The sequence below is a fragment of the Anomaloglossus baeobatrachus genome, chromosome 9 (genome assembly GCF_048569485.1).
Source record: "Anomaloglossus baeobatrachus isolate aAnoBae1 chromosome 9, aAnoBae1.hap1, whole genome shotgun sequence".
NCBI classification, from domain to species: domain Eukaryota; kingdom Metazoa; phylum Chordata; class Amphibia; order Anura; family Aromobatidae; genus Anomaloglossus; species Anomaloglossus baeobatrachus.
This window is the reverse complement of record NC_134361.1, coordinates 223,679,453-223,704,291: the sequence shown is the minus strand read 5'-3', so window position 1 is coordinate 223,704,291 and position 24,839 is coordinate 223,679,453. Positions and strand designations below refer to the sequence as shown.

The 24,839-nt window shown below is 48.9% G+C and overlaps 1 protein-coding gene across 6 annotated transcripts in view; it reads right to left on the bottom strand.

Annotated features, from left to right (window-relative positions):
* The window catches only part of CACNA1B (calcium voltage-gated channel subunit alpha1 B), a 391,414-nt gene that overhangs the window by 194,863 nt on the left and 171,712 nt on the right, over positions 1-24,839 (bottom strand). For all 6 annotated transcript variants that reach the window (XM_075324631.1, XM_075324630.1, XM_075324633.1 and 3 more), the window contains exons 4-5: positions 13,111-13,263; positions 6,536-6,726 (exon numbers count right to left, since the gene is read on the bottom strand). In XM_075324631.1, the coding sequence (XP_075180746.1) occupies positions 6,536-6,726; positions 13,111-13,263 (344 nt within the window). The remainder of the gene's footprint in view (positions 1-6,535; positions 6,727-13,110; positions 13,264-24,839) is intronic.

Genomic DNA, 24,839 nt, shown 5'->3' with positions numbered 1-24,839 from the left:
ATCGGGTTATTGTTAGGAGGATTTCTTCATGATCGCATTCAGTGACCTTGCATGGACTCGATCAGTGGAGTGTAACTGTGAAGCGTGCTTTTGTATTGCGTTCCGCTTACCCATCCCACCGCATCATTCCTTCCAATGGTCCCAACTCCACCACTAGTGAAGGAGCAAGACGGGACGGATAGTCCAGTCTACATCTCCACTCCTACCACCAAAAACGTCTGAACCGTAATGGAAGTGGATTTCTTTCTGTATCTTATTCTGGGAACTTTGCAAAGAAGAATTTGAGAATAAATTCACATTTGTCCTTTTTTTCAAACCAGACGTTTGGAGAGCCAGCAATTTCCTGAGGTTTCGCCTACGCACGGTTTCCCGGCACACAGCGAGTTTAGCATTTATAAATGAGATACAGTACTAGTAAATAAAACCGCCAGATGATGTTACCTGCACCAGCACACTAAGAGAGACGTGCAAAGTGCTTACATCTAGGGGTCAACGGCACGATGCTACATCTGCACCCAGGGGGTTTATTGATAAAAACGGAGGGGAACGTAGCAGGGTTTTAATTGACAGTCAGTCCGTCTGGTCAGTGATGAAAGTCGTCCATTTTCTTCTGGTTTCTCCTCTTTTCATTTTGCCGGCGATGGTGATGTATTAAATAAGGATCAATGAGATAACAAATGATCGCTGACTGCATTCGGAATAAGAGGACAGAAACGCTCTGAAGACACGGATACATCGATCACCCGGTCTACCAGATGGAATGGGAGTTTACAGCTTGACAGAAGCAAAAGGTCTGACTCAGGCGAATCTGGGCGTTTGACTATGAATCTGAAGGAAGGACAATTCATTAAAAAGCAGAAATCATTTATCAGGCTGGAGACTGCGGAACGGAGGGGAAAAAAGAACGATGGATGAGACAATGATACAAGGAAGACAGGACACCAAAATCAGACACTTGTGGGTCCTGGATTGGCCGTCATTGGTACACCCAAAATAATTCATCCCTTGCTCATTGGCATTGCCAACATATTCGCTCCGGATCTGTGCCAAAACCACATTTATTTCAACGTTGATATTTTGCATCTTATATTTGGAGTTTCACAACAACCAGACTTTAATCTGACTGTCATGATGACTATGGGGTAGTGGGGAACCGGAGCTCCTAAGGGAGGGGGAATTAGATCAGGACTGGTCAGGAAGGAGACTCAGATATCTCCACCATCAGGAGTATCACTGAGATTAGCGATCGCATAAAGCCCCTAGCTTGAGGAACAGTTTAGGAAACATCCCTCAAGCTAGGGGCCCTACGCTATCCTTAATCTCAGGGATACTCCTAATGGCGTAGATGCCTGGGTACTTTTTAATTCGGCAGTCCCATAGACAATGAATGGAGTGGTTTTCAAGCATGAGCACCTCCATCTTGATCCAGTCAGGGCTCTGCGGTGAGTATTTTTGATGATTCAGAGTCCAGTGTTTGATAACACAGGGGGTCCCAGCATTCTGACCCCCAATGATCAGTGTGTTATTTGTCATGATGACTGTGGGATAGCCAGGAACTGGGGTTCCTAGGCTGTCCCTCAAGCTAGGGGGCCCTATGCTATGCCTAATCTCAGGGATACTCCTTATGGTGGAGAGGCCTGAGTCTCCTTCCTGGCCTTGATCCTGACCAGTCCTGATCTGATTCCCCCTCCCAGTAGGGAGGGATGGGACAGGAGTATGATGAAACCCACAGATAAAGACAGACTAGGGAAAACCAAAACTCTTGGGATAGCAGGGAACTGGGGTTCCTAGGCTGTCCCTCAAGCTAGGGGGCCCTATGCTATCCCTAATCTGAGGGATACTCAGGGATGCCTGGGTACTTTTTAATTCGGCAGTCCCATAGACAATGAATGGAGCCGTTTTCAAGCATGAGCACCTCCATCTTGATCCAGTCAGGGCTCTGCAGTGACTATTTTTGATGATTCAGAGTCCAGGGTGTGATAACACAGGGGGTCCCAGCATTCTGACCCCCAATGATCAGTGTGTTATTTGTCATGATGACTTTGGGATAGCAGGGAACTGGGGTTCCTAGGCTGTCCCTCAAGCTAGGGTGCCCTATGCTATCCCTAATCTCAGGGATACTCCTGATGGTGGAGAGGCCTGAGTCTCCTTCCTGGCCTTGATCCTGGCCAGTCCTGATCTGATTCCCCCTCCCAGCAGGGAGGGATGGGACAGGAGTATGATGAAACCCACAGATAAAGACAGACAAGGGAAAACCAAAACTCTGTCACACACCATGCACACACAAATTTATAGACAATAAGAGATTCAGGAGGAAAACAAGAGCAGGAAGGAAGCTACAAAGCAATAGGGGTAAATTTCGTAAACGCTTCAAGCAATAGGCACAACTTTTACAAGATAGTTTGGGACACCACTCCTCACAAATAGTGTTGGTCCTCATAGACAAGCTATAGCTGGCATGGGTGGAAGCATTCAACCAGCATAAATAGGAGAGGAGCAGATGTGATGGGTCTCCCCACAACATGATTAAAGGAGCAAGCAGATCAGCAGAGATTAACTCTTAGGGGTACTTTACACGTTGCGAAGGCTAGCGATGCCGAGCGCGATAGTACCCGCCCCCGTCGCACATGCGATATGTGGTGATTGCTGCAGTAGCGAACATTATCGCTACGGTAGCTTCACACGCACATACCTGGTTGGCGACATCGCTGTGACCGCCGAACTATCCCTCCTTCAAGGGAGAGGTGCGTTTGGTGTCACAGCCACGTCACCGCGACGTCACTGATCGGCCGGCCAATAGAAGCGGAGGGGCGGAGATGAGCGGGACATAACATCCCGCCCACCATCTCCCTTCCGTATTGCCGTCGGGATGCAGGTAAGGTGATGTTTGTTGCTCCTGCGGGTTTACACACACCGATGTGTGCTGCTGCAGGAGCGACAAACAACATCGTACCTTCAGTCGACCCGACATTATGAAAATGAACGACACTACACAGATCACCGATTTTCGCCGCTTTTGTGATCGTTTATCGGTGCATCTAGGATTTACACGTTGCGATGACGTTACCGGCGCCTGATGTGTGTCACTAACGACGTGACCCCGACGATATTTCGGAAGCGATGTCGCAACGTGTAAAGCCCCCCTTACTGGGACACCACACCTGACAGACCAACACAGAATAAACTATAGCTGTCATGGGTGGAAGGATTCAAGCAGCATAAATAGGAGGGGAGCAGATGTGATAGGCTTCCCCACAACATGATTAAAGGAGCAAGCAGATGAGCAGATATTAACTGTTACTGGGACACCACACCTCACAGACCAACACAGAATAAACTATAGCTGGCATAGGTGGACGGATTCAACCAGCATAAATAGGAGGGGAGCAGATGTGATACTCTTTCCCACAACATGTAATCAAAGGAGCAAGCAGACCAGCAGAGATTAACTCTTGCTAGCCTGGTTATGAATTACCTCACAGCAGGTCAACAAGCGAGTCTACCTGGGTTGATCCCAGACACTTGTAAAACCATTGGTCGGAGTGTCAGAATCTGCAATCAGTCAGCAACGTTTGTGCAAAACTCTATGTGACACTGATGTGAACTAAAATAAGTCAACCTAATTAGGGCGGGGACCCATTTGTATGAGCTTCCTTTGTCGTGACAGGTGGACTCACACGATTTGATCGTATCCATACACAATCTCGATTTTGCAAACCTGCCCACTTTTGGACGGTAGATTGGGGTGTGATAAATGTTGGTAAATAATGCATTTCAGTTACAGGTTTGCACCAGTGAGTTTATTTTTTTATTAGGAGGTTCTGACTGTTTTGGGGTTTTTTTTGCGTCTGGCTGCTCTGCGACATTTTCTCAATATTCAGCAGAAAGGAAAGAGAATGGACTCTCTGTGACCACTTTTTCGGTCAACCAGTAGCCCCATCATCATCAGCAAGTTTAGGAGCCCTATTTCTTTTTTGACATAATGGGTCCCATGATTTCCACAAATCTGAACCCATAAAATAAAATCAATAACTGTGTGTTAGCGGTTTGCCGGGTTTCATGTCTCCATCATCAGTCACCGTGCAGACAGAAAATGACACCAAGCCTATGTGAGGAGATTATAACCTCAGGAGAAAGTCTGCTCCGGATATCTTCACATGAAATCCCCATTGTTTTAGGTTTGTTTTTTAATAACCGTGCAGTAATTCTGACAATAAGAGACGGGGATATCGGATTTACCGCGCTCTCTACTACATCAGGTGCCTCCACTTTCCGGCTAATTGGCACATTTCTATTCAAGCCTTAGTGTCGGCTCCTTGAGCCACTGCACGAGCGATCTTATCCTACGCAGCACAGAATGTCCTAGTTATCCCGTATGCCTCGAGAATTATAATCTCCATAAGTAAGCTTGTATCTGTGGCAAAAAACATTAATAAAAATAGGGATGTTCCACAACCTGCATCTGCTGTAAAATTTGTACAAATTTTTCATAGCAAAACCAAACCTGGTCCAGAACCACCAATTCCCAAAAATCCTATACCTATCTACTCTCTAGAACAGAGGTCCCCAACCTTGAGAGCCACGTTCTGGTCTGAGAGAGGGTCGCGAGCTGCATCTAGCTCTAACAAACCCCCACTAAGCCCCCCATTACCGGTATAATGAAAGCCAAAGCTTCTCCACAGAAATCGCACCGAGATCCAATGGTACCTGCCTTGACCCCATTTACAGTACAGAACAAAAGTTTGGACACACCTTTATTTTCATGACTCTGAAAATTGTAGATTCACATTGAAGGCATCAAAACTATGAATTAACACATGTGGAATGAAATACTTAACAAAAAAGTGTGAAACAACTGAAAATCTGTCTTATATTCTAGGTTCTTCAACGTAGCCACCTTTTGCTTTGATTACTGCTTTGCACACTCTTGGCATTCTCTTGATGAGCTTCAGGAGGTAGTCACCGGAAATGGTTCTCACTTCACAGGTGCGCCCTGACAGGTTTAATAAGTGGGATTTCTTGCCTTATAAATGGGGTTGGGACCATCAGTTGTGTTGTGCAGAAGTCTGGTGGATACACAGTTGATAGTCCTACTGAATAGACTGTTAGAAATTGTATTATGGCAAGAAAAAAGCAGCTAAGTAAAGAAAATTGAGCGGCCATCATTACTTTAAGAAATGAAGGTCAGTCAGTCCGAAAAATTGGGAAAACTTTGAAAGTGTCCCCAAGTGCAATGGCAAAAAACATCAAACGCTACAAAAAAACTGGCTCACATGAGGACCGCCCCAGGAAAGGAAGACCAAGAGTCACCTCTGCTGAGGAGGATAAGTATATCCGAGTCACCAGCCTCAGAAATCGCAGGTTAACAGCAGCTCAGATTAGAGACCAGGTCAATGCTACACAGATCTAGCAGCAGACACATCTCTAGAACAACTGTTAAGAGGAGACTTTGTGCAGCAGCCTTCATGGTAAAATAGCTGCTAGGAAACCACTGCTAAGGACAGGCAACAAGCAGAAGAGACTTTTTTGGGCTAAAGAACACAAGGAATGGACATTAGACCAGTGGAAATCTGTGCTTTGGTCTGATGAGTCCAAATTTGAGATCTTTAGATCCAACCACCGTGTCTTTGTGCGACGCAGAAAAGGTGAACGGATGGACTCTACATGGCTGGTTCCCACCGTGAAGCATGGAGGAGGAGGTGTGATGGTGTGGGGGGGCTTTGCTGGTGACATTGTTGGGGATTTATTCAGAATTGAAGGCATACAGAACCAGCATGGCTACCACAGCATCTTGCAGCGGCATGCTATTCCATCCGGTTTGCGTTTAGTTGGACCATCATTTATTTTTCAACAGGACAATGACCCCAAACACACCTCCAGGCTGGGTAAGGGCTATGTGACTAAGAAGGAGAGTGATGGGGTGCTGCGCCAGATGACCTGGCCTCCACAGTCACCAGACCTGAACCCAATCGAGATGGTTTGGGGTGAGCTGGACCGCAGAGTGAAGGCAAAAGAGCCAACAAGTTCTAAGCATCTCTGGGAACTCCTTCAAGACTGTTGGAAGATCATTTCCGGTGACTACCTCTTGAAGCTCATCAAGAGAATGCCAAGAGTGTGCAAAGCAGTAATCAAAGCAAAAGCTGGCTACTTTGAAGAACCTAGAATATAAGACAGATTTTCACACTTTTTTGTTAAGTATTTCATTCCACATGTGTTAATTCATAGTTTTGATGCCTTCAATGTGAATCTACAATTTTCAGTGTCATGAAAATAAAGAAAACTGTTTGAATGAGAAGGTGTGTCCAAACTTTTGTTCTGTACTGTAGATCTGGTCTTCTGTGTGGAGCTACTCACAGATGTCACCATCTGGAGATCGGCTCTTGATAGCTGTTTGTTAGACCAGGTTGGACCACGTGCTTATGCACCAAGCTGGAAGACAGCCAGGAGCCACATGTGGCTCTCGAGCTACAGCTTGGAGACCCCTCCTCTACAACATGGCCATCACTGCCGTGACGGATGTCTCGTTGTCACTTACGTTATACAGGATGTCCGTCCATCCTTCCATGGTAATACACTGGAAAACCGTCAAGACAGCAAACAGAATATTGTCGAAATTGGTTATTCCAAAGTTAGGTCCTTTCCAATACAATCTGCACGTGGATGTTTCATTATCGCAGGTTCTAGCCGGCAGTTCTTCTCCACATGGGTAATCGGCGACAGTTTCACCTGTTTACAGAGGAAAGAGTGTGGACTGGTTAAGATATTGCAATCCCATCCTCCAAACTTTATACACATCATTTGCGATTTCTTAAAGTCACTTTTTTCTATGTGGTGGTATTCGCAGACGGTTTTTGCCCTAAATTCTTAAAAATGGCGGATGGGAATTATGAATTCGGCACAAAATCGAAAAGTGCTCTACAACCATTTCTTGGAACCCTTCATTACAAAAAAAAATCACAAATAGAGATGAGAGGACTCGTGGAAGATCGGTTCAGCCGGGCTTTGGCTGAAGTTTGGTTTGGGATGTGGACATGACCAGAACCCCAATGTAAGTAATTCATTGGGCAATTTGGGTGTCAGCCAACCATAAATACATCACTTCCATGATGAGTGGAGTTTTTCCGTTTTTTGGGGAGGTGCCCACTACATCTGATCATGCTGTTGTTGCCCCCAGTGCGAGCCATTCAAACACTGCTAATGGCTCGCACTGGGTTGAGCACCAAGCATACCTGAGCACCAATCTCTGATCTCAAACTCTGGTTTTCTTGTGTGTAAAGTCTGTGTTTGGTATGAACACCGACCCTCGGGTTCGCTCATCTCTAATGAGATATCCTTTAAAAGTCACAAAAATGTGCCACATTGAAAAGTCATCCAGAAACCTTACTCCAGGCAGGGACAGAGGCGAGATGATACAAAAATACGGGATATTTGGTAAACGTTGCATTCCGTGAATCTGTGTAAAACATCTTGAGAAGAAAAGATGTCATGGAAAAATCCAAAAAGACTTAAAGAAAAAGGAAAGATCACTTCAAAAGTAGCGCAAAACATATAGAAAATATAGTGAAAATACTAAAGAAGCAAATTATTGCAGAAAAATGGAGAAACAGCAAGGATGAATCGGGGCCACAGTTTTAGTATATGAACCTTGACCAACCCAAAAATTTTGCCGTCATTGTATGTGATGTTCTTTCTTGTAGGAAAGTAATATGTATCATAATTCTCAACTTTGGGTGGATAATACTTTTGGCTTAAATATTCTTGAAGACTATGGTCCTAAACTTCTCTATATAAGGGTCCCAAAACATTTCCTGTAATCGGAAGGTCAGTTGGATCAAAAGAAGAGCCACGGATACTGTAAGGTAAAGGGCAGTTCATAAAGGTCCCGTCCTTTAGCCAGAGATTAGTGTTGTAGTCAATGGACCGGACCTTGAAAATCAATTTGCACCAGCTATAGGGTCCACCATTTGTGAGTTAATGGAACAGAATCCACTTCCCGTTCCAGTGGCTCCACAACCCACCAGCCATCACACCCGGTGGCCTAGTCTCCTAGTATATACACCCTAGTGGATGTTGCAACACCAAGAAGGAAAAGTGGTGGAATTCTGGAAATCACAGTATGGATAAACATGTTAGTGATCTGCAAATGATGAAAAAGTGGAAACAAAATATTCAAAACATCTCAATTTATTCAGTGTGGAGTATGAGCCACGTGCAGAAATCCCGACACTTGCAACCTCAACTGCTATTAATGAGGTTATTACTGTTCTGAGGAAGGTTCTGCCCCTGAAAGCACTTGGGAAGATCATCAAGATCCTCTGTTGGCATCTGCTGTGTAATCACCGACCAATGACCCCCCCAGATGTGCTCGATGGGAGACAAGTCTGGAGACGCCGCAGCCGTGGGAGCAGGTGTAGGCCACACAGGCTGCTCATAGTAGCACCAGCAACATGTAGCCTAGCGTTGTCTTGATAGCAGCCAATGCGTGAAAGGTGGCGCTCCACACTAAATATATTGACAAATTTGGAAAATTTTGTTTCCATTTTTTCCCCCCAGAGTTTCCATATTATTAACATGTCTATCCGTTCTGGGATTTCCACTTCTCCAAGACTTGTCCTTCCTGGTGTTGCAATTTTTAATGTTCAAGAGTGGACTTTCTAGTGACCAAGTGCAATAGATGCCGCTATCCGGGGGACTTCTGCCACCCAAATGGAAAAGTATATACGGTACATAGTGGCTTCCTGAGGACCCAATGGAGTACCAGCATTAACTTTCTGGTCGCCTAATGGTAGAGCATTCGGTCCCTGGTGGTCTAGTGGTACAGCAGCTGCTCCATAGAGCAATAGTGGAATAGCATCCACTCCCTGGTGGCCTAATGACACAGCATTTACTCCAGAACAGCCTAGTGCAATAGCAGTGGCTCCCGGAGAACCTAATGGAGTATCAGCATTCATTTTCTGGTGGCCAAAAATGTTCTACGAAACAAACGTCAGGCAAATGTTTGGGTCGCGTTGGTTCTTGACGTTCTCTAGATCATGGTGGTATTTAAGGGCAGTATGAAACCCTATAAAAGTATTACATCTATGACAATTATAGGAAATATACAGTATATCACAAAAGTGAGTACACCCTTCACATTTTTGTAATTTTTTTTAAAAATATCTTTCCATGGGACAACACTGCAGATCTGACCCTGTGATACAATGTACAGTGCGCAGCTTGTATAACAGTGTAAATAACTCAACACACAGCCATTAATGTCTAAACCGCTGGCAAAAGTGAGTACACCCCTAAGTGACAATGGCCAAATTGTGCCCAATTAGCCATATTCCCTCCCTGTCATGTGACTCATTAGTGTTACAAGGTCTCCGGTGTGAATGTGGAGCAGGGGTGTTACATTTGGTGTGATCCACCACACACTCTCTCATACTGGTCTCTGGAAGTTTAACATGGCACCTCATGGCAAAGAATTCTCTGAGGAGCTGAATAAAAGAATTGTTGCTCTACATAAAGATGGCCGAGGCTATAGGAAGATTGTCACCATCCTGAACCTGAGCTGTAGCACAGAGGCCAAGACCATACAGCGGTATAACCAGACAGGATCCACTCAGAACAGACCTCACTATTGTCGACTACAGAAGCTGAGTGCATGAGCTCAGCGTCATATCCAGAGGTCATCTCTTCAGAATAGACGTATGAGTGTGACTACCATTGATGCAGAGATTACAGGGGTGGATGGTTCACCTGTCAGTGCTCAGACCATTCACCACACACTGCACAGGTTACAGGGGTGGGGGGGGGTCCACCTGTCAGTGCTCAGACCATATGCCGCACTCTGCATCACATTGGTCTGCATGGCTGTTGTCCCAGAAGGAAGCCTCTTCTAAAAATGACGCATAAGAAAGTCGCAAACAAGTTTGCTGAAGACAAGCAGACTAAGAACATGGATTACTGGAACCGTCCTATGGTGTGATAAGACCAAGATAAACTTATTTGGTTCAGATGGTGTCAGCGTGTGTTGTGGTAAACAGGTGAGGGGGACAAAGACAAGTGTGTGCTGCCTACAGTCAGGCATGGTGGTGAGAGGGTCATGGTTTGTGAATGCACAAGTGAGGTCAGCTGTGGAGAGCTACAGTTCAGTGAGGGAACCATGAATGCCAACATGTCCTGTTACATACTGAAGCAGAGCAGGATCCCCTCCTTTCATGTTCCACCATGATAATGACCCCAAACACCACCAAGACCACCACTGCCTCGCTAAAGAATCTAAGGGTAAAGGTGCTGGAACGGTTGAGTGTCTCCAGACCCAAACCCTATGGAGCATCTGTGGAGCCTTCTCAAGCAGACGGTGGAGGAGCGCAAGGTCTCTAACATCCACCAGCTCCATAATGTCGTCATGAAGGATGGAAGAGGATCCAACGGCTCCTGTGACCTCCAGGACCACGAGAGTTAAGGCCATGCTTGAAAATAATGGTGGCCACACAAAAATATTCATGCCAAGGGCCCAATTTGGCCATTTTATTGGGGTGTACTCTCTTTTCTTGCCATCAGTTTAGACATTAATGGCTGTGTGTTGAGTTATTTAGAGGGCACCATACAAGCTGCACACTGACACTGTACATGGTATCACAGGGTCAGATCCTCAGTGTTGTCCCATGAAAAGATAGAATAAAATATTTACAATAAAACGTGAGGGGTGTACTCACTTCTGTGACATACTTCAATGTATGAGCAGACTTTTGCTGGTACAAGAGGTTTATTAAAATCTAATTGTTTCTGGTGGAGAGGAATTGGAGCAGCCTGGACGGGCGAGCTTCTGATAATCCGTCCTCTCTAAGAGGAATCAGAAGGAAAACACATCTTTGGATTATCTCAAATTATTCTAATTTCCAGAGGTAAAAGCAGCGAGTCTGCGAATGTGATACAGTAGAAACTTATTAACACTGCCTGACATCGGTCTCTAAGCCTCCTTGATCTCCAAGAAGCCCTCTCCAGATAGGGACGGATGAGCTTCTCGCAGAGGCACGCTGACAGATCTCTCATTTCCTGGAGGTCATATTTTTTTTTTTAAACCAGTCTCAAAGCTAGAAAAGTTAAACAAAAGAACAATTAACGAAGCTGCAAAACAGTCACAACAAGGCTCTTCTGGAGATTTCCATCTCTTTGATCGAAATATATTCAAGAATTCAAGATATTGCAACCCTGAGACCAGTGGCGTAACTAGAGTTTGAGGGGCCCCCGTGCAAAATTTAGACCTGGGCCCCCCCATCCTCGTATATTGGTCAGATGTATGTATATGTATGTATACATTTAGTGTTAAAGACATACGAGTTGTCCTCCCCCTCCATTATGTAGTAATGTCCCCCATCCTGTTCCAATGTACCCCATCCTGCGCTCCTTCCTGGTAAATATGTCCCCATCCTGGTATATATGCCCCCCATCCTGGTATGTCCCCCATCCTAGCAAATATGTCCCGCATTCTGGTATATAATGTCCCACTTATGGTATATACTGTTCACCTCCTGGGCCCCTCCTGATATATACTTTCCCCCTTCAGACATATAATGTCCCCCTCCTAGTATATATGTTCCACTCCTGGGCCCCTCCTGGTATATACTGTCCCCCTCCTGGTATATACTGTTCCACTCCAGGTATATACTGTGCCCCTCCTGGTATATACTGTCCCCCTCTTAGTATATACTTTATGTTCCTCTCCTGAGCCCCTTTTGGTATATACTGTCCCCCTCCTGGTATATACTGTTCCACTTCAGGTATATACTGTCCCCCTCCTGGTATATACTGTCCCCCTCTTAGTATATACTGTATGTTCCTCTCCTGGGCCCCTCCTGGTATATACTGTCCCCCTCCTGGTATCTACTGTTCCACTCCAGGTATATACTGTCCCCCTTCAGACATATACTGTCCCCCTCCTAGTATATATGTTCCTCTCCTGGGCCCCTCCTGGTATATACTGTCCCCATCCTGGTATATACTGTTCCATTCCAGGTATATACTGTCCCCCTCCTGGTATATACTGTCTTCCTCTTAGTATATATGTTCCTCTCCTGGGCCCCTCCTGGTATATACTGTTCCACTCCAGGTATATACTGTCCCCCTCCTGGTATATACTGTCCTTCTCTTAGTATATATGTTCCTCTCCTGGGCCCTTCCTGGTATATACTGTTCCACTCCAGGTATATACTGTCCCCCTCCTGGTATATACTGTCCCCCTCTTAGTATATATGTTCCTCTCCTGGGCCCCTCCTGGTATATACTATCCCCCTCCAGGTATATATCTTCCTCTCTAGGGCCCCTCTTGGTGTAGAGTATACTCATCCTTTCTGTCTTCCACATTGCGCAGCATCCTCCTCTATAGCCGACCTGCAGTGGTTGGCAGCTTTCTTCGGAGTACGTGCTACGGCAACGCATTACTTCATTGTCATACGCCGCCTCATTCACGGGGATGCCGATGTTAGCTGCCAGCTGGCCACTGTTTGGCCGGCAGCGTGTATCTCAGTGCAGGGACCCAACTGGTCTCTGCACCGCAATGCATTTCAGCTGGATGTGCGGCCTCAAATGTATAGCCAGCCGAAGCTGGGGTCCCTGTACCCCCGGGCCCGGTCGCAGTCGTGACCCCTGTGACTGCTATCGTTCCACCCCAGCCTGAGACATTTGCAGTTTCGGAGAAGGGGGAATGCGCTAATTTGGGTTTATAGAGCTTGACGGATTGGACAACCTTTTCTACTTGATCTATCATACCACGGATGCCTCTATCGACTGGTAGACACCATTGGGTCACATTGGGGTCTAAGTCCAATCTTGCCGAATTTACAAATGGGAACTTATCCACCGTGATTTTTTTTTGCACTACTCCGCAGGGGTCCACGCCTGAGCTCACGAGAAATCTAATTAAAAGAAAGTCTATTTCTACTCTCCAACCTGCGGGATGATGAGAAGGAATATCTAAATACATTTCATTAAATGTTCCTACCACTTAATATCCCATTACTTGCAGTCTCAGCGAGGGGTTTTTATATATATAATTTTTTTTTTTTTATTATTTTAATTTTGCATTACTTTTACAGCCAGTGACATAATTATCAGGATTCTTACCTGTTTCATGAGAGAAGCAAGTTTTGTGGAACTTTCCCATATAAAACTCCAGCCCTATAATGGCAAACATGACGATAGCAAAGAAGAGGAGCAAGCCGATCTGAAGCAGGGGGACCATGGCCTTCATGATGGACTTCAACACCACCTGGAGACCTGAAATGGAGAACACAGGGATACCAGTCAGTCATTTACACACAATAATAAACCTATGGGGGGCACTTGTCACCGGTGTGTCATAGGTGACAGACAGTCCTGTGGTTTCTGGCCATAGAAGGTCACAGTGTTTGGGTGCGCAAAATGCTCCCTGACTTTCCATTGTTCCTGCTGTCAGCATTCATTGGTATAGGTAGCTTTCCTGCTCAATTCAATCACTCCCCCTTTTGGACCCAGCGAGAGCTCGCCTTCCTCTCAGCGGCTGATCATCAGCATTCCCTTGGTGCTTATATACCCCTTCCTTCCTTTGGACTGATGCTGGTGATATTCTTCAGTTTATTCAAGCTGTGGGTGCAAGCAGGTGGCTTGTACTCCTCTGTGGTATCGTTGCAGATAGCTTTGTGGCACTTCTACCTAAAGGCCGCTTTACACTCTGCGATATCGGTACCGATATTGCTAGCGTGTGTACCCGCCCCCATCTGTTGTGCGACACGGGCAAATCGCTGCCCGTGCCGCACAACATCGCCCATACCCGTCACACGTACTTACCTGCCCGGCGACGTCGCTGTGACCGGCGAACCGCCTCCTTTCTAAGGGGGCGGTTCGTTCAGCGTCACAGCGACGTCACAGCTGCTTCACTGACCGCCGCCCAATAGAAGCGGAGGGGCGGAGATGAGCGGGACGTAACATCCCGCCCACCTCCTTCCTTCCACATAGCGGCCGGGAGGCAGGTAAGGAGAGCTTCCTCGTTCCTGCGGTGTCACACGGAGCGATGTGTGCTGCTGCAGGAACGAGGAACAACCTAGTTACTGCTGCAGTAACAATTTTTGAGAATGGACCCGCATGTCACCGATGAGCGATTTTGCACGTTTTTGCAACGATCCAAAATCGCTCCTAGGTGTCACACGCAACGGCATCGCTAATGCGGCCGGATGTGCGTCACAAATTCCGTGACCCCAACGAGTTCGCATTAGCGATGTCGTAGCGTGTAAAGCCCCCTTTAGTCATCTGCAGATAAGTAGTTCATGCTTTCATGCTTTTCCCCGTGTGTCCTCCTTGTGTCATCTTTATTGTTTAGTGGGGTTGATGAAGAGCTCATCCCACCCATTCCCTATTTAGGGTCCAGCACTAGGGATACATAGGGTCAGGTATCTGGCTCGGCACATAGGTGCAGAATCTATCTAGGGTGATGAGGGAAGTCAGGGTCAGGTGTCCGACTCGGCGCATAGGTGCAGAATCTATCTAGGGTGGTGAGGCAAGCCAGGGTCAGGTATCCGGCTCGGCACATAGGTGCAGAATCTATCTAGGGTGGTGAGGGAAGTCAGGGTCAGGTGTCCGACTCGGCGCATAGGTGCAGAATCTATCTAGGGTGATGAGGGAAGTCAGGGTCAGGTATCCAGCTCAGCGCATAGGTGCGGAACCTATCTAGGGTGGTGAGAGAAGTCAGGGTCAGGTATCCAGCTCAGCGCATAGGTGCAGAATCTATCTAGGGTGGTGAGGGAAGTCAGGGTCAGGTGTCCGACTCGGCGCATAGGTGCAGAATCTATCTAGGGTGGTGAGGCAAGCCAAGGTCAAGTATCCGGCTAGGCACATATGTGTGGAACCTATCTAGGGTGATGAGGGACCCCAGGGACCAGCGGTAGGTTTGGTCAGGGGTCACCATCTTCCCTTTCCCTAGACACAGGGTTCCCTTTCGCTGTGTGCTTCCTCGTACCTAGCGTGACTGCGCTATAACTGTAAGAAGTCCTAATCCTGTAAACGACTACACTAAAATTTTGTCCACCCCCTAATAAATTGAACTCTACACCTTAGATATGATGACTAGACTCTGATTTGCCCAGCTATGTATCGTTTTGATTTAAAGAGCCGTGGTCCAGCGCGGCCACATCGGTAGTCTGGAGCTCCCGGACCAGGAGCGGGCTAACCTACTACCTGCGGCAATCGCGATGCCTCTTCTGATCACTAGGTCCTTGCAATGTCGCACCTCAATGTAACGATGACATTTAACCCCCAGAATACCTTTTGAGTGCCGTTTTGCTACACCCCACCACTTTTATGGTCTAGTTTTGAGAGATTCACCTGGCAAAATCAGGACTGTTTTTGATACAAAAAAAGGGCAAGAGTCAACTCTTTGCTTCACAGACAGAAAAAAAATCCTTCCTGTATTCATCCAGAATTTAACTACTTTCCTGAATAATTTTAACATCATTCGACTCCCTTGTATCCGCAAGTATTAGATCAATTCTGTAACTTTTTTTTCAAAAGGACAAAGATCCAGCATGACATCCAATGGATACAAATCTTCTTTTTGCTTTATTAATCCATAATAAAAATTAGGTTTAAAATAGAGACAAGGGACGCGTTTCGGAATATGCTTCCTTATTCACAATCCTATACAGACTAACATAAAACAGTTCCTTATAAAGGCAAAGTAGAATGGATCAGGAAATGACATCATACAGTCTTATGAAAAAGTTTGGGCACCCCTATTAATGTTAACCTTTTTTCTTTATAACAATTTGGGTTTTTGCTATTTCAGTTTCATATATCTAATAACTGATGGACTCATTAATATTTCTAGATTGAAATGAGGTTTATTGTACTAACAGAAAATGTGCAATCCGCATTTAAACAAAATTTGACAGGTGCATAAGTATGGGCACCTCAACATAAAAGTGACATTAATATTTTGTAGCTCCTCCTTTTGCAGAAATCACAGCCTCTAGTGGCTTCCTGTAGCTTTTAATGAGTTCCTGGATCCTGGATGAAGGTAGATTTGACCATTCCTGTTTACAAAACAATTCCAGTTCAGGTAAGTTTGATGGTCGCCGAGCATGGACAGCCGCTTCACATCATCCCACAGATGTTCAATGATATTCAGGTCTGGGGACTGGGATGGCCATTCCAGAACATTGCAATTGTTCCTCTGCATGAATGCCTGAGTAGATTTGGAGCGGGGTTTTGCTGAAATATCCATCCCCTGCATAACTTCAACTTCGTCACTGGTCACTGATTCTTGCACATTATTGTCAAGAATCTGCTGACACTGAGTTGAATCCATGCGACCCTCAACTTTAACAAGATTCCCGGTGCCGGCATTGGCCACACAGCCCCAAAGCATGATGGAACCTCCACCAAATTTTACTGTGGGTATCAAGTGCTTTTCTTGGAATGCCGTGTCTTTTTGCCTCATGCATAACGCCTTTTTGTATGAACAAACAACTCAATCTTTGTTTCATCAGTCCACAGGACCTTCTTCCACAATGTAACTGGCTTGTCCAAATGTGCTTTTGCATACCTCAGGCGACTCTGTTTGTGGCGTGCTTGCAGAACCGGCTTCTTTCGCATCACTCTCCCATACAGCTTCTCCTTGTGCAACGTGCGCTGTATTGTTGACCGATGCACATTGACACCATCTGCAGCAAGATGATGCTGCAGGTCTTTGGAGGTGGTCTGTGGATTGTTCTCACCATTCTTCTTCTCTGCCTCTCTGATATTTTTCTTGGCCTGCCACTTCTGGGCTTAACAAGAACTGTACCTGTGTTCTTCCATTTCCTTACTATGTTCCTCACAGTGGAAACTGACAGTGTAAATCTCTGAGACAACTTTTTGTACCTTCCCCTGAACAACTATGTTGAATAATCTTTGTTTTCAGATCATTTGAGAGTTGTTTTGAGGAGCCCATGATGCCACTCTTCATAGGAGATTCAAATAGGAGAACAACTTGCAAGTGGCCACCTTACATACCTTTTCTCATGATTGGATGCACCTGCCTATGAAGTGCAAAGCTCAATGAGGTTACAAAACCAATGTAGTGCTTTAGTAAGTCAGTAAAAAGTAGTTAGGAGTGTTCAAAAGAAATTGATAAGGGTGCCCATACTTTTGCATCGGTCAAATTTTGTTTAAATGCGGATTGCACATTTTCTGTTAGTACAATAAACCTCATTTCAATCCAGAAATATTACTCAGTCCATCAGTTATTAGATATATGAAGCTGAAATAGCAAAAACCCAAATTGCTCTAAAGAAAAAAGGTTAACGTTAATAGGGGTGCCCAAACTTTTTCATATGACTGTGGGTTAATGAACCACAAAAAAAAATATAAAAAAAGATATTCATTGTGGAAATCATAACAGAAACAGCTGACAATTCAATACAAATATAATAAATCATTTTTCAAATTCATACCCATTGGATATCTTGTGTGCATATAATAAATGCATTTAGCCTCTCGATAACATAATAATTTCTTTATATCACCCCCCATTTGGGAACATTAACCCTTTTGTCACAAACCACCGGGGGGGTCACTCAGAAATCCCCCGCGCTGGCTACCAGTACGTCACAATCGGGGGGTAACAAGTGGGGGTCACCCCTCCTTTATACCTCCCGACCGACAGACAGAGCACGTGACGCGCTCTCTAGCGCCCCTCTTATAGTCAGGCCAATTATGGAATTGCCCGACAATAAGCAAGGAGGCCGCTATACTACTTATGCCGATTATTGAAGGGTCCCCGGTGAGAGTAGGGTATATATTCCCCCGACCTCCGCGGGCGGAATATATAAAATCTCCCCGAATCTCACTGGCCTCCCCACAATAATCCTTGGCACAACTCGCTGCCACCAACCGCTTCACGGTAACTATTAGCCGAACACACAGACGTGGGATTCAAGATCGAGATAACAGAACAGCCCAAGATTAATTATATAATTTAATCAGCCTAAAGCACACTAGAAACTACAATATATACAATAGGGAATCTACAGAATATACATATGTCAGAGTACAGTTACAGATAAAGCATGGTTTACAACAGGTATGCAATTCAATCAGTTACCTTGTGCGTCTGGCCACAGGGGGGCGCTGTAGACCAGGTTTCTAGGAACTCCCACAGATGTTTCCTGCACGTGACCCCCAGCGAAAGAACACTGGAAAATGGCCGAAGTAGGGTTATCAACCTGGACAAATCCAGGTCCCCTCCTACCTTCGTGACCTCAGAGGGAGCACTGCTCCACCCCTGGCTGGAGTTATGGACAAAATCCACAACATGGAATATGGCCATAACTTTGCCTGGGAGCGTCGTAGGCGGACGCCAATGCTCTCATTGTGACAGTTAGGAATTTAGCTACAGAACGAGGGGACTCATGACCTGTCTGCCAGTTCCCCATTGGCTGATATCACGCCTGGGGCATTTCCCAATGTCCTGCTCCCATAAAAAGGGTGTGCCGGCATCGTCCGCATGCGGAGACACCATTTTTATGGTTGCCATATTTATCGGAAATATGGCTTGCGAGATATGAACCATTTTTTACTGGAGTCGTTCTGTCTGGCTATTTCCATAGCCTTGCTAATGAGATACAACTCTTGTTACAGGGTGACGGCAGGGAGTCATCCTGTGTCCATTGTTCCCACACCACCTCATCTCCATATCACAGGACATGGCCATGGAGGTGTAAGTGGAACACTGAGAACAAGAAGGGAGGGGGCACTGCCAGGGAGTGATGAGGGATTATGACTGGAGTCATAATTCATCTTCATATCCCGGGATTTGCCTCACACCTCCCCCCTTTTGAGGGCGCTAGGGGGCAGCACACTCCGGTGTTCCCCCGTGCGCCCGTCCGCGACCTCTCCTTGTCGGGACAGCCGTCTGCGTTACCGTGGTCACGGCCCCTTTTGTGGCGAATGGTGAAGTTGTATTGCTGGAGCGCAAGGCTCCATCGCAACAATCGCCCATTCGTCCCAGAGACGGTGTGCAACCAGCTGAGGGGATTGTGGTCCGTCTCCACGATGAAGTGGCGCCCGTATAGATAGGGTTGCAGACGCTGCAGGGCCCACACTATGGCCAGACACTCCTTCTCCATCGTGGAATAGGCAACTTCCCTTGGTAACAGCTTCCTGCTCAGGTACAAGACTGGGTGCTCTTGGCTCGCAGAGTCCACCTGGCTGAGCACCGCACCGAGGCCGAAGTCACTGGCGTCGGTCTGTACTACAAACGGCCGCGTGAAGTCGGCTGCCTGTAGCACGGGCGGGCTGGACAGGGCGTCCTTTAGGGCCCGGAAGGCTGTCTCGCAGTCCATTGTCCAATCGACTGCAGAGGGCAGCTTCTTCTTGGTGAGGTCCGTCAAGGGCTTTGCCAGGCTACTATAGCATGGAACAAACCTCCTATAGTACCCAGCGGTCCCCAAGAAGGACATCACCTGCTTCTTGGTCCTGGGGGTGGGCCAGGATGCGATGGCCTCCACTTTCTCAGGCTCGGGCTTCAGTGTTCCCCCGCCTACCCGGTGACCGAGGTACTGGACCTCGCTCATGGCCAGCTGACACTTGCCCGGCTTGATGGTCAAACCTGCCCGGTGGACCCGCCTGAGCACCTGTGCTAGATGCTCTAGGTGATCTTCCCAGGTGGGACTGAAGACGGCAATGTCATCCAGGTACGCGGCCGCGTACCCTTCAAGTCCCTTGAGCAGGGTGTTGACCATCCGCTGGAAAGTGGCAGGGGCATTCCTCATCCCGAATGGCATCACCGTGGACTCGTACAGTCCAAATGGGGTAATAAAGGCAGAGCGTTCCCTGGCCTTGCGAGTCAGGGGGATCTGCCAATATCCCCGGCTCAGATCCATGATGGTCAGGTACTGAGCCCCGGCCAACTGATCGAGCAGGTCATCGATGCGTGGCATTGGGTACGCATCGGCGACCGTGACCGCATTGAGCCCCCTGTAGTCCACGCAGAACCGCGTGGTTCGGTCCTTCTTAGGGACGAGGACTACAGGCGAGGCCCAAGCGCTGTTGGATGCCTGGATCACCCCCAGCTTCAGCATCTCGTCAATCTCCTGGCGCATGTGTTGCTGCACCTCCAGGGAGACCCGATATGCTGAACGCCGGATCGGGGGATGATCCCCAGTGTCCACGTGATGGACAGCCAAGTCAGTCCTTCCGGGCTGGTTGGTAAACAACCCCCGGAAGGGGAGGAGGGTGGCCCACAGCTGGGACCGTTGGTCCTCCAAGAGCTGGTGGCCAACCTCCACATCCTCAATGGATCCGCCTGCCCTAACCTGGGCTAGCATATCCAAGAGGGTTTCCGCTTCTCCCTCCTCGGGCAGGTTGCACACGGGGAGCGCACATGCCTCCCGCTCATGATGTGCCTTCATCATGTTCACATGGAAGGGCTTCCGCCTTCCACGGGCAGGGTCCAGGGTGACCAGGTACGTCACAGGGTTGAGCTGCTGGTACACGAGGTATGGGCCTTCCCAGGCTGCCTGAAGCTTGTCCTGTGGTACGGGGACCAGTACCCACACCTTTTGACCCACTTGGTAGGTCCTCTCACAAGCGTTCTGGTCGTACCAACGCTTCTGATCGGCCTGGGCTTGAGCCATATTGTCGTGTACCAGTTGCGTCAAGGCCTGCATTTTGTCCCGGAAGCGCATGACATACTCGATAACCGACACTCCAGGGGTGGCCAAATCCCCTTCCCAAGCCTCTTTCACCAGAGCCAGGGGGCCCCGCACACGTCGCCCGTACAGGAGCTCAAACGGTGAGAATCCTGTTGAGGCCTGTGGAACCTCCCGGTAAGCAAATAACAGGTGTGGGAGATACCGCTCCCAGTCACGCCCATGGGAGTCGACCAACATCTTAAGCATCTGCTTTAAGGTGCCATTGAACCGCTCGCACAGGCCATTAGTCTGTGGATGGTACGGGCTGGCCACCAGATGTCGCACCTGGACCTGCTTACAGAGGGCCTCCATCAGCTGGGACATGAATTGGGTCCCCCGGTCAGTGAGCATTTCCTGGGGAAAACCCACTCGGGAGAAAATCTCCAGCAATGCGGTGGCCACCTTGTCAGCCCGAATGGACGACAAGGCCACTGCTTCTGGGTACCGGGTGGCATAGTCCACTACCGTCAGTATGAAGCGTTTCCCGGAGCTGCTGGGGATGGCCAGCGGGCCGACCAGATCCACAGCCACCCTCCTGAAAGGCTCATCGATGATGGGCAGAGATACCAGTGGGGCTTTGGGGCGTGGCCCCGCCTTCCCCACTCTCTGACAGGTTTCACACGAACGGCAGTAGGCAGCCACATCGGCCCCCATTTTTGGCCAGTAGAAATGCTGGTTTAACCTGGCCTTGGTCTTAGCGATCCCTAGGTGTCCGGCCATCGGAATCTCATGTGCGATCTGCAACAACTCCGTCCGGAACGGATAGGGTACCACCAACTGTCGGTCCCTGGGCCACGCCTCCGGTGAACCCTGCTGGACCGTGGCCCGGTACAGCCGTCCTTGGTCCCAGACCACTCGCTCCGGGTCCGAGTCCGAGGGAGGCTGTGCCGCCTGCTCCTTAAGAGCTTTCAGGCTGTCGTCAGCTTCTAACGCTGCCTGAAACCCCTGACTAGATGTGGCCAGAATCGACGAGACTGTCACATCTTCGGTCAGTACCCCGGGACCTGTGTCCTGGCCTCCACCTGACTCGGCTGCCACTTGGTCAGAAGGGGAAGAGCTATCGGACCTCCGGGAGGCCCCTTGGCTTCCAGCACTCCCACTGCGGGTGACAGCGGCCACAGCCGCTGCGACCGTGGGTCGTGCCTGCTCCTCCTCCGTTCCTGACCAAGTCGCCGGTTCAGGCAGACCGACCTGGCTTCCTGACACCCCGGTTGTGGGGGAACCATGCACCGAGATCTTACCTGGGAGCACTTCCGCTCCTGGACCGGCCCCAATCTCACCTGCCTGTTCCCCTCCTGCAGCAACAGAACCCCGCTGTGAAATCTCTGGGGACCCCACATTTGCTGTGGTAGCCCCCACCCCACACACTGGTCCTCCCCCTGCAGCACCCTGCTCTCTGCTTATCCCTGCAGAGGGCAGCAGATCCCAGCTCACAGGCTGATTACTTGTAGAGGCATTGTCACACCTTTCTCTGACCCCCTCCCCTGTCACAGCTGCAGCTGTGTGTGTGTCTATGGTGTCTATGCAAGCAGAAATATCAGAGTTCACTCCCTCCTCCCTTACATCATTCATAGATAACACATTAACATTGTCCGGAGGCATGTCAGTACTGGCTGAAGGTTCAGCCCTTGGTTGGGGCCCAAACTGGGAGGTTATCTGCCCCAAATCTGTCCCAAGTAGCACGTTTGCGGGGATCCGATCAGTTACCCCCACCTCCCTCACCCCTCGCCCTGCGCCCCAGTCCACATAAATGTCAGCAACAGGCAGCGCCGGGTCAATGCCTCCAATCCCGGAGACAGCGAGGGTTTTTCCAGGGATCAAGTCTTGGGGGGACACCATCTCAGGCCGCACCAGAGTCACCTCCGAGGCGCTGTCTCGCAGTCCTATGGTCACAGACCGGCCGACGGTGACAGGTTGGAAGCTGTCCAGGGACCTACCACCACCCCCACCCACACAATACACCTTGGGCGGCCCTTGGGACGGGGACGGAGCCGGGGCCTTGGGACGCTGAGGGCACATGGCCTTGAAGTGTCCAGGTAGGTTGCACTGGTGGCACCGTCTTGGTTCTGCCACGGGCCTGGAGAGGGGAGTTGAGGGGGACACCCCCTGCAGTCTAGGGGCAGGTGGGGCAGTCGCAGAATTCATCTTACCCCCTCTCCAGGTGCTGCTGGTGGCTGCTCTCCTGGCTTCCGGAGCCCGATTGTTGGTGTAGTCATCGGCCAGGGCAGCTGTAGCCGTGGACCCCTTTGGCTTCTGGTCTCGGATGAACTGGCGGAGATCCTCAGGGCAGTTCCACAAGAGCTGCTCCGAGATGACCAAGTCCAGGATCTCTGGTCCGGTGGAAAGCTGCAGGCCTTGGGTCCAGTGGTCGGCAGCTCGGGCAAGTGCCCGCCGGTGGTCAGCCCAGGAGTCCTTTGGTCCCTTCTGCAGGGTCCGGAACTTCTTGCGGTAGGACTCCGGAGTGAGGTTGTACTGTTGGATCAGGGCCCGCTTGATGGTGTCGTAGCCCTGATCTGCCTCAGCAGGCAAGTCCCCAAGGATATCCAGGGCCTTACCCCTTAAACGGGGGGTCAGGTATTTGGCCCACTGGTCCTTGTCCAGATGGTGCTGCAAGCAAGTCCGTTCAAAAGCAGTCAAGAAAGAGTCCAAGTCTCCATCCTTCTCCAGCACTGGGAAGTCCTCAACACGGACCTTTGGAAGTTTGGTGTCTTGAAGGTCACGTGTGGCTGATGAGGGCTGGAGCTTGGCTAGATGCAGCTGGTAGTCACGGTCTGCCTGTCGCTCCGCAGCCTCACGCTCTGCCTGGCGCTCTTCACGCGCTGCTTGCCGCTCCGCAGCCTCAGCATCACGCGCTGCCTGCCGCTCTGCCCTGCGCTCTGCCAGGAGTTCCTTGTAGCCCTTCTGGTCTCCAGCCTGGAGAAGGGCCATAGCCATTTGAAGAAGGCTATCCGAGCCTCCCAGGCTCGGTGGAATGGCACGTGGTGATCTGCGGCCCGCTGCGGAGCCTGGTGATTCACTGTCCATTGCAGAGCGGAGGGCTGGCATCTGGCTCGTTGAGGACCCTTGGGTGAGCTGCTCCTCATCTTGTCCAGCAGTGCCAGGTTGTGCAATGTCCTCTGCAGAGCTGTTTTCTGGCGTCGAGCTCCTGGAGGACTCGTGGGCAACCTCCTCATTACTGTCCACAGCACCGTCCTCCCTCTCTTCGGCTCCTGCTTTAGCATTGGCCAGTTGCCTAGCTCTGCTCCTGGTGCCATCAGCCATTCTTGCAGACTTTTGGTCACTGACACAGAACTGACACCTGATGCCTCCACACACCTTACAGTATCTGCACTCTGACACTCTAGTGTTGAGCTAGTCTGAAGACCCCAGCAGCCACAGCTGCTGCAGGCAGTCTTTAGTGTCTGGGAGTATGGGTCTCACACTCACACACACTATTATCTCGATCCCACCGCTTGCCACCAGTATGTCACAAACCACCGGGGGGGTCACTCAGAAATCCCCCGCGCTGGCTACCAGTACGTCACAATCGGGGGGTAACAAGTGGGGGTCACCCCTCCTTTATACCTCCCGACCGACAGACAGAGCACGTGACGCGCTCTCTAGCGCCCCTCTTATAGTCAGGCCAATTATGGAATTGCCCGACAATAAGCAAGGAGGCCGCTATACTACTTATGCCGATTATTGAAGGGTCCCCGGTGAGAGTAGGGTATATATTCCCCCGACCTCCGCGGGCGGAATATATAAAATCTCCCCGAATCTCACTGGCCTCCCCACAATAATCCTTGGCACAACTCGCTGCCACCAACCGCTTCACGGTAACTATTAGCCGAACACACAGACGTGGGATTCAAGATCGAGATAACAGAACAGCCCAAGATTAATTATATAATTTAATCAGCCTAAAGCACACTAGAGACTACAATATATACAATAGGGAATCTACAGAATATACATATGTCAGAGTACAGTTACAGATAAAGCATGGTTTACAACAGGTATGCAATTCAATCAGTTACCTTGTGCGTCTGGCCACAGGGGGGCGCTGTAGACCAGGTTTCTAGGAACTCCCACAGATGTTTCCTGCACGTGACCCCCAGCGAAAGAACACTGGAAAATGGCCGAAGTAGGGTTATCAACCTGGACAAATCC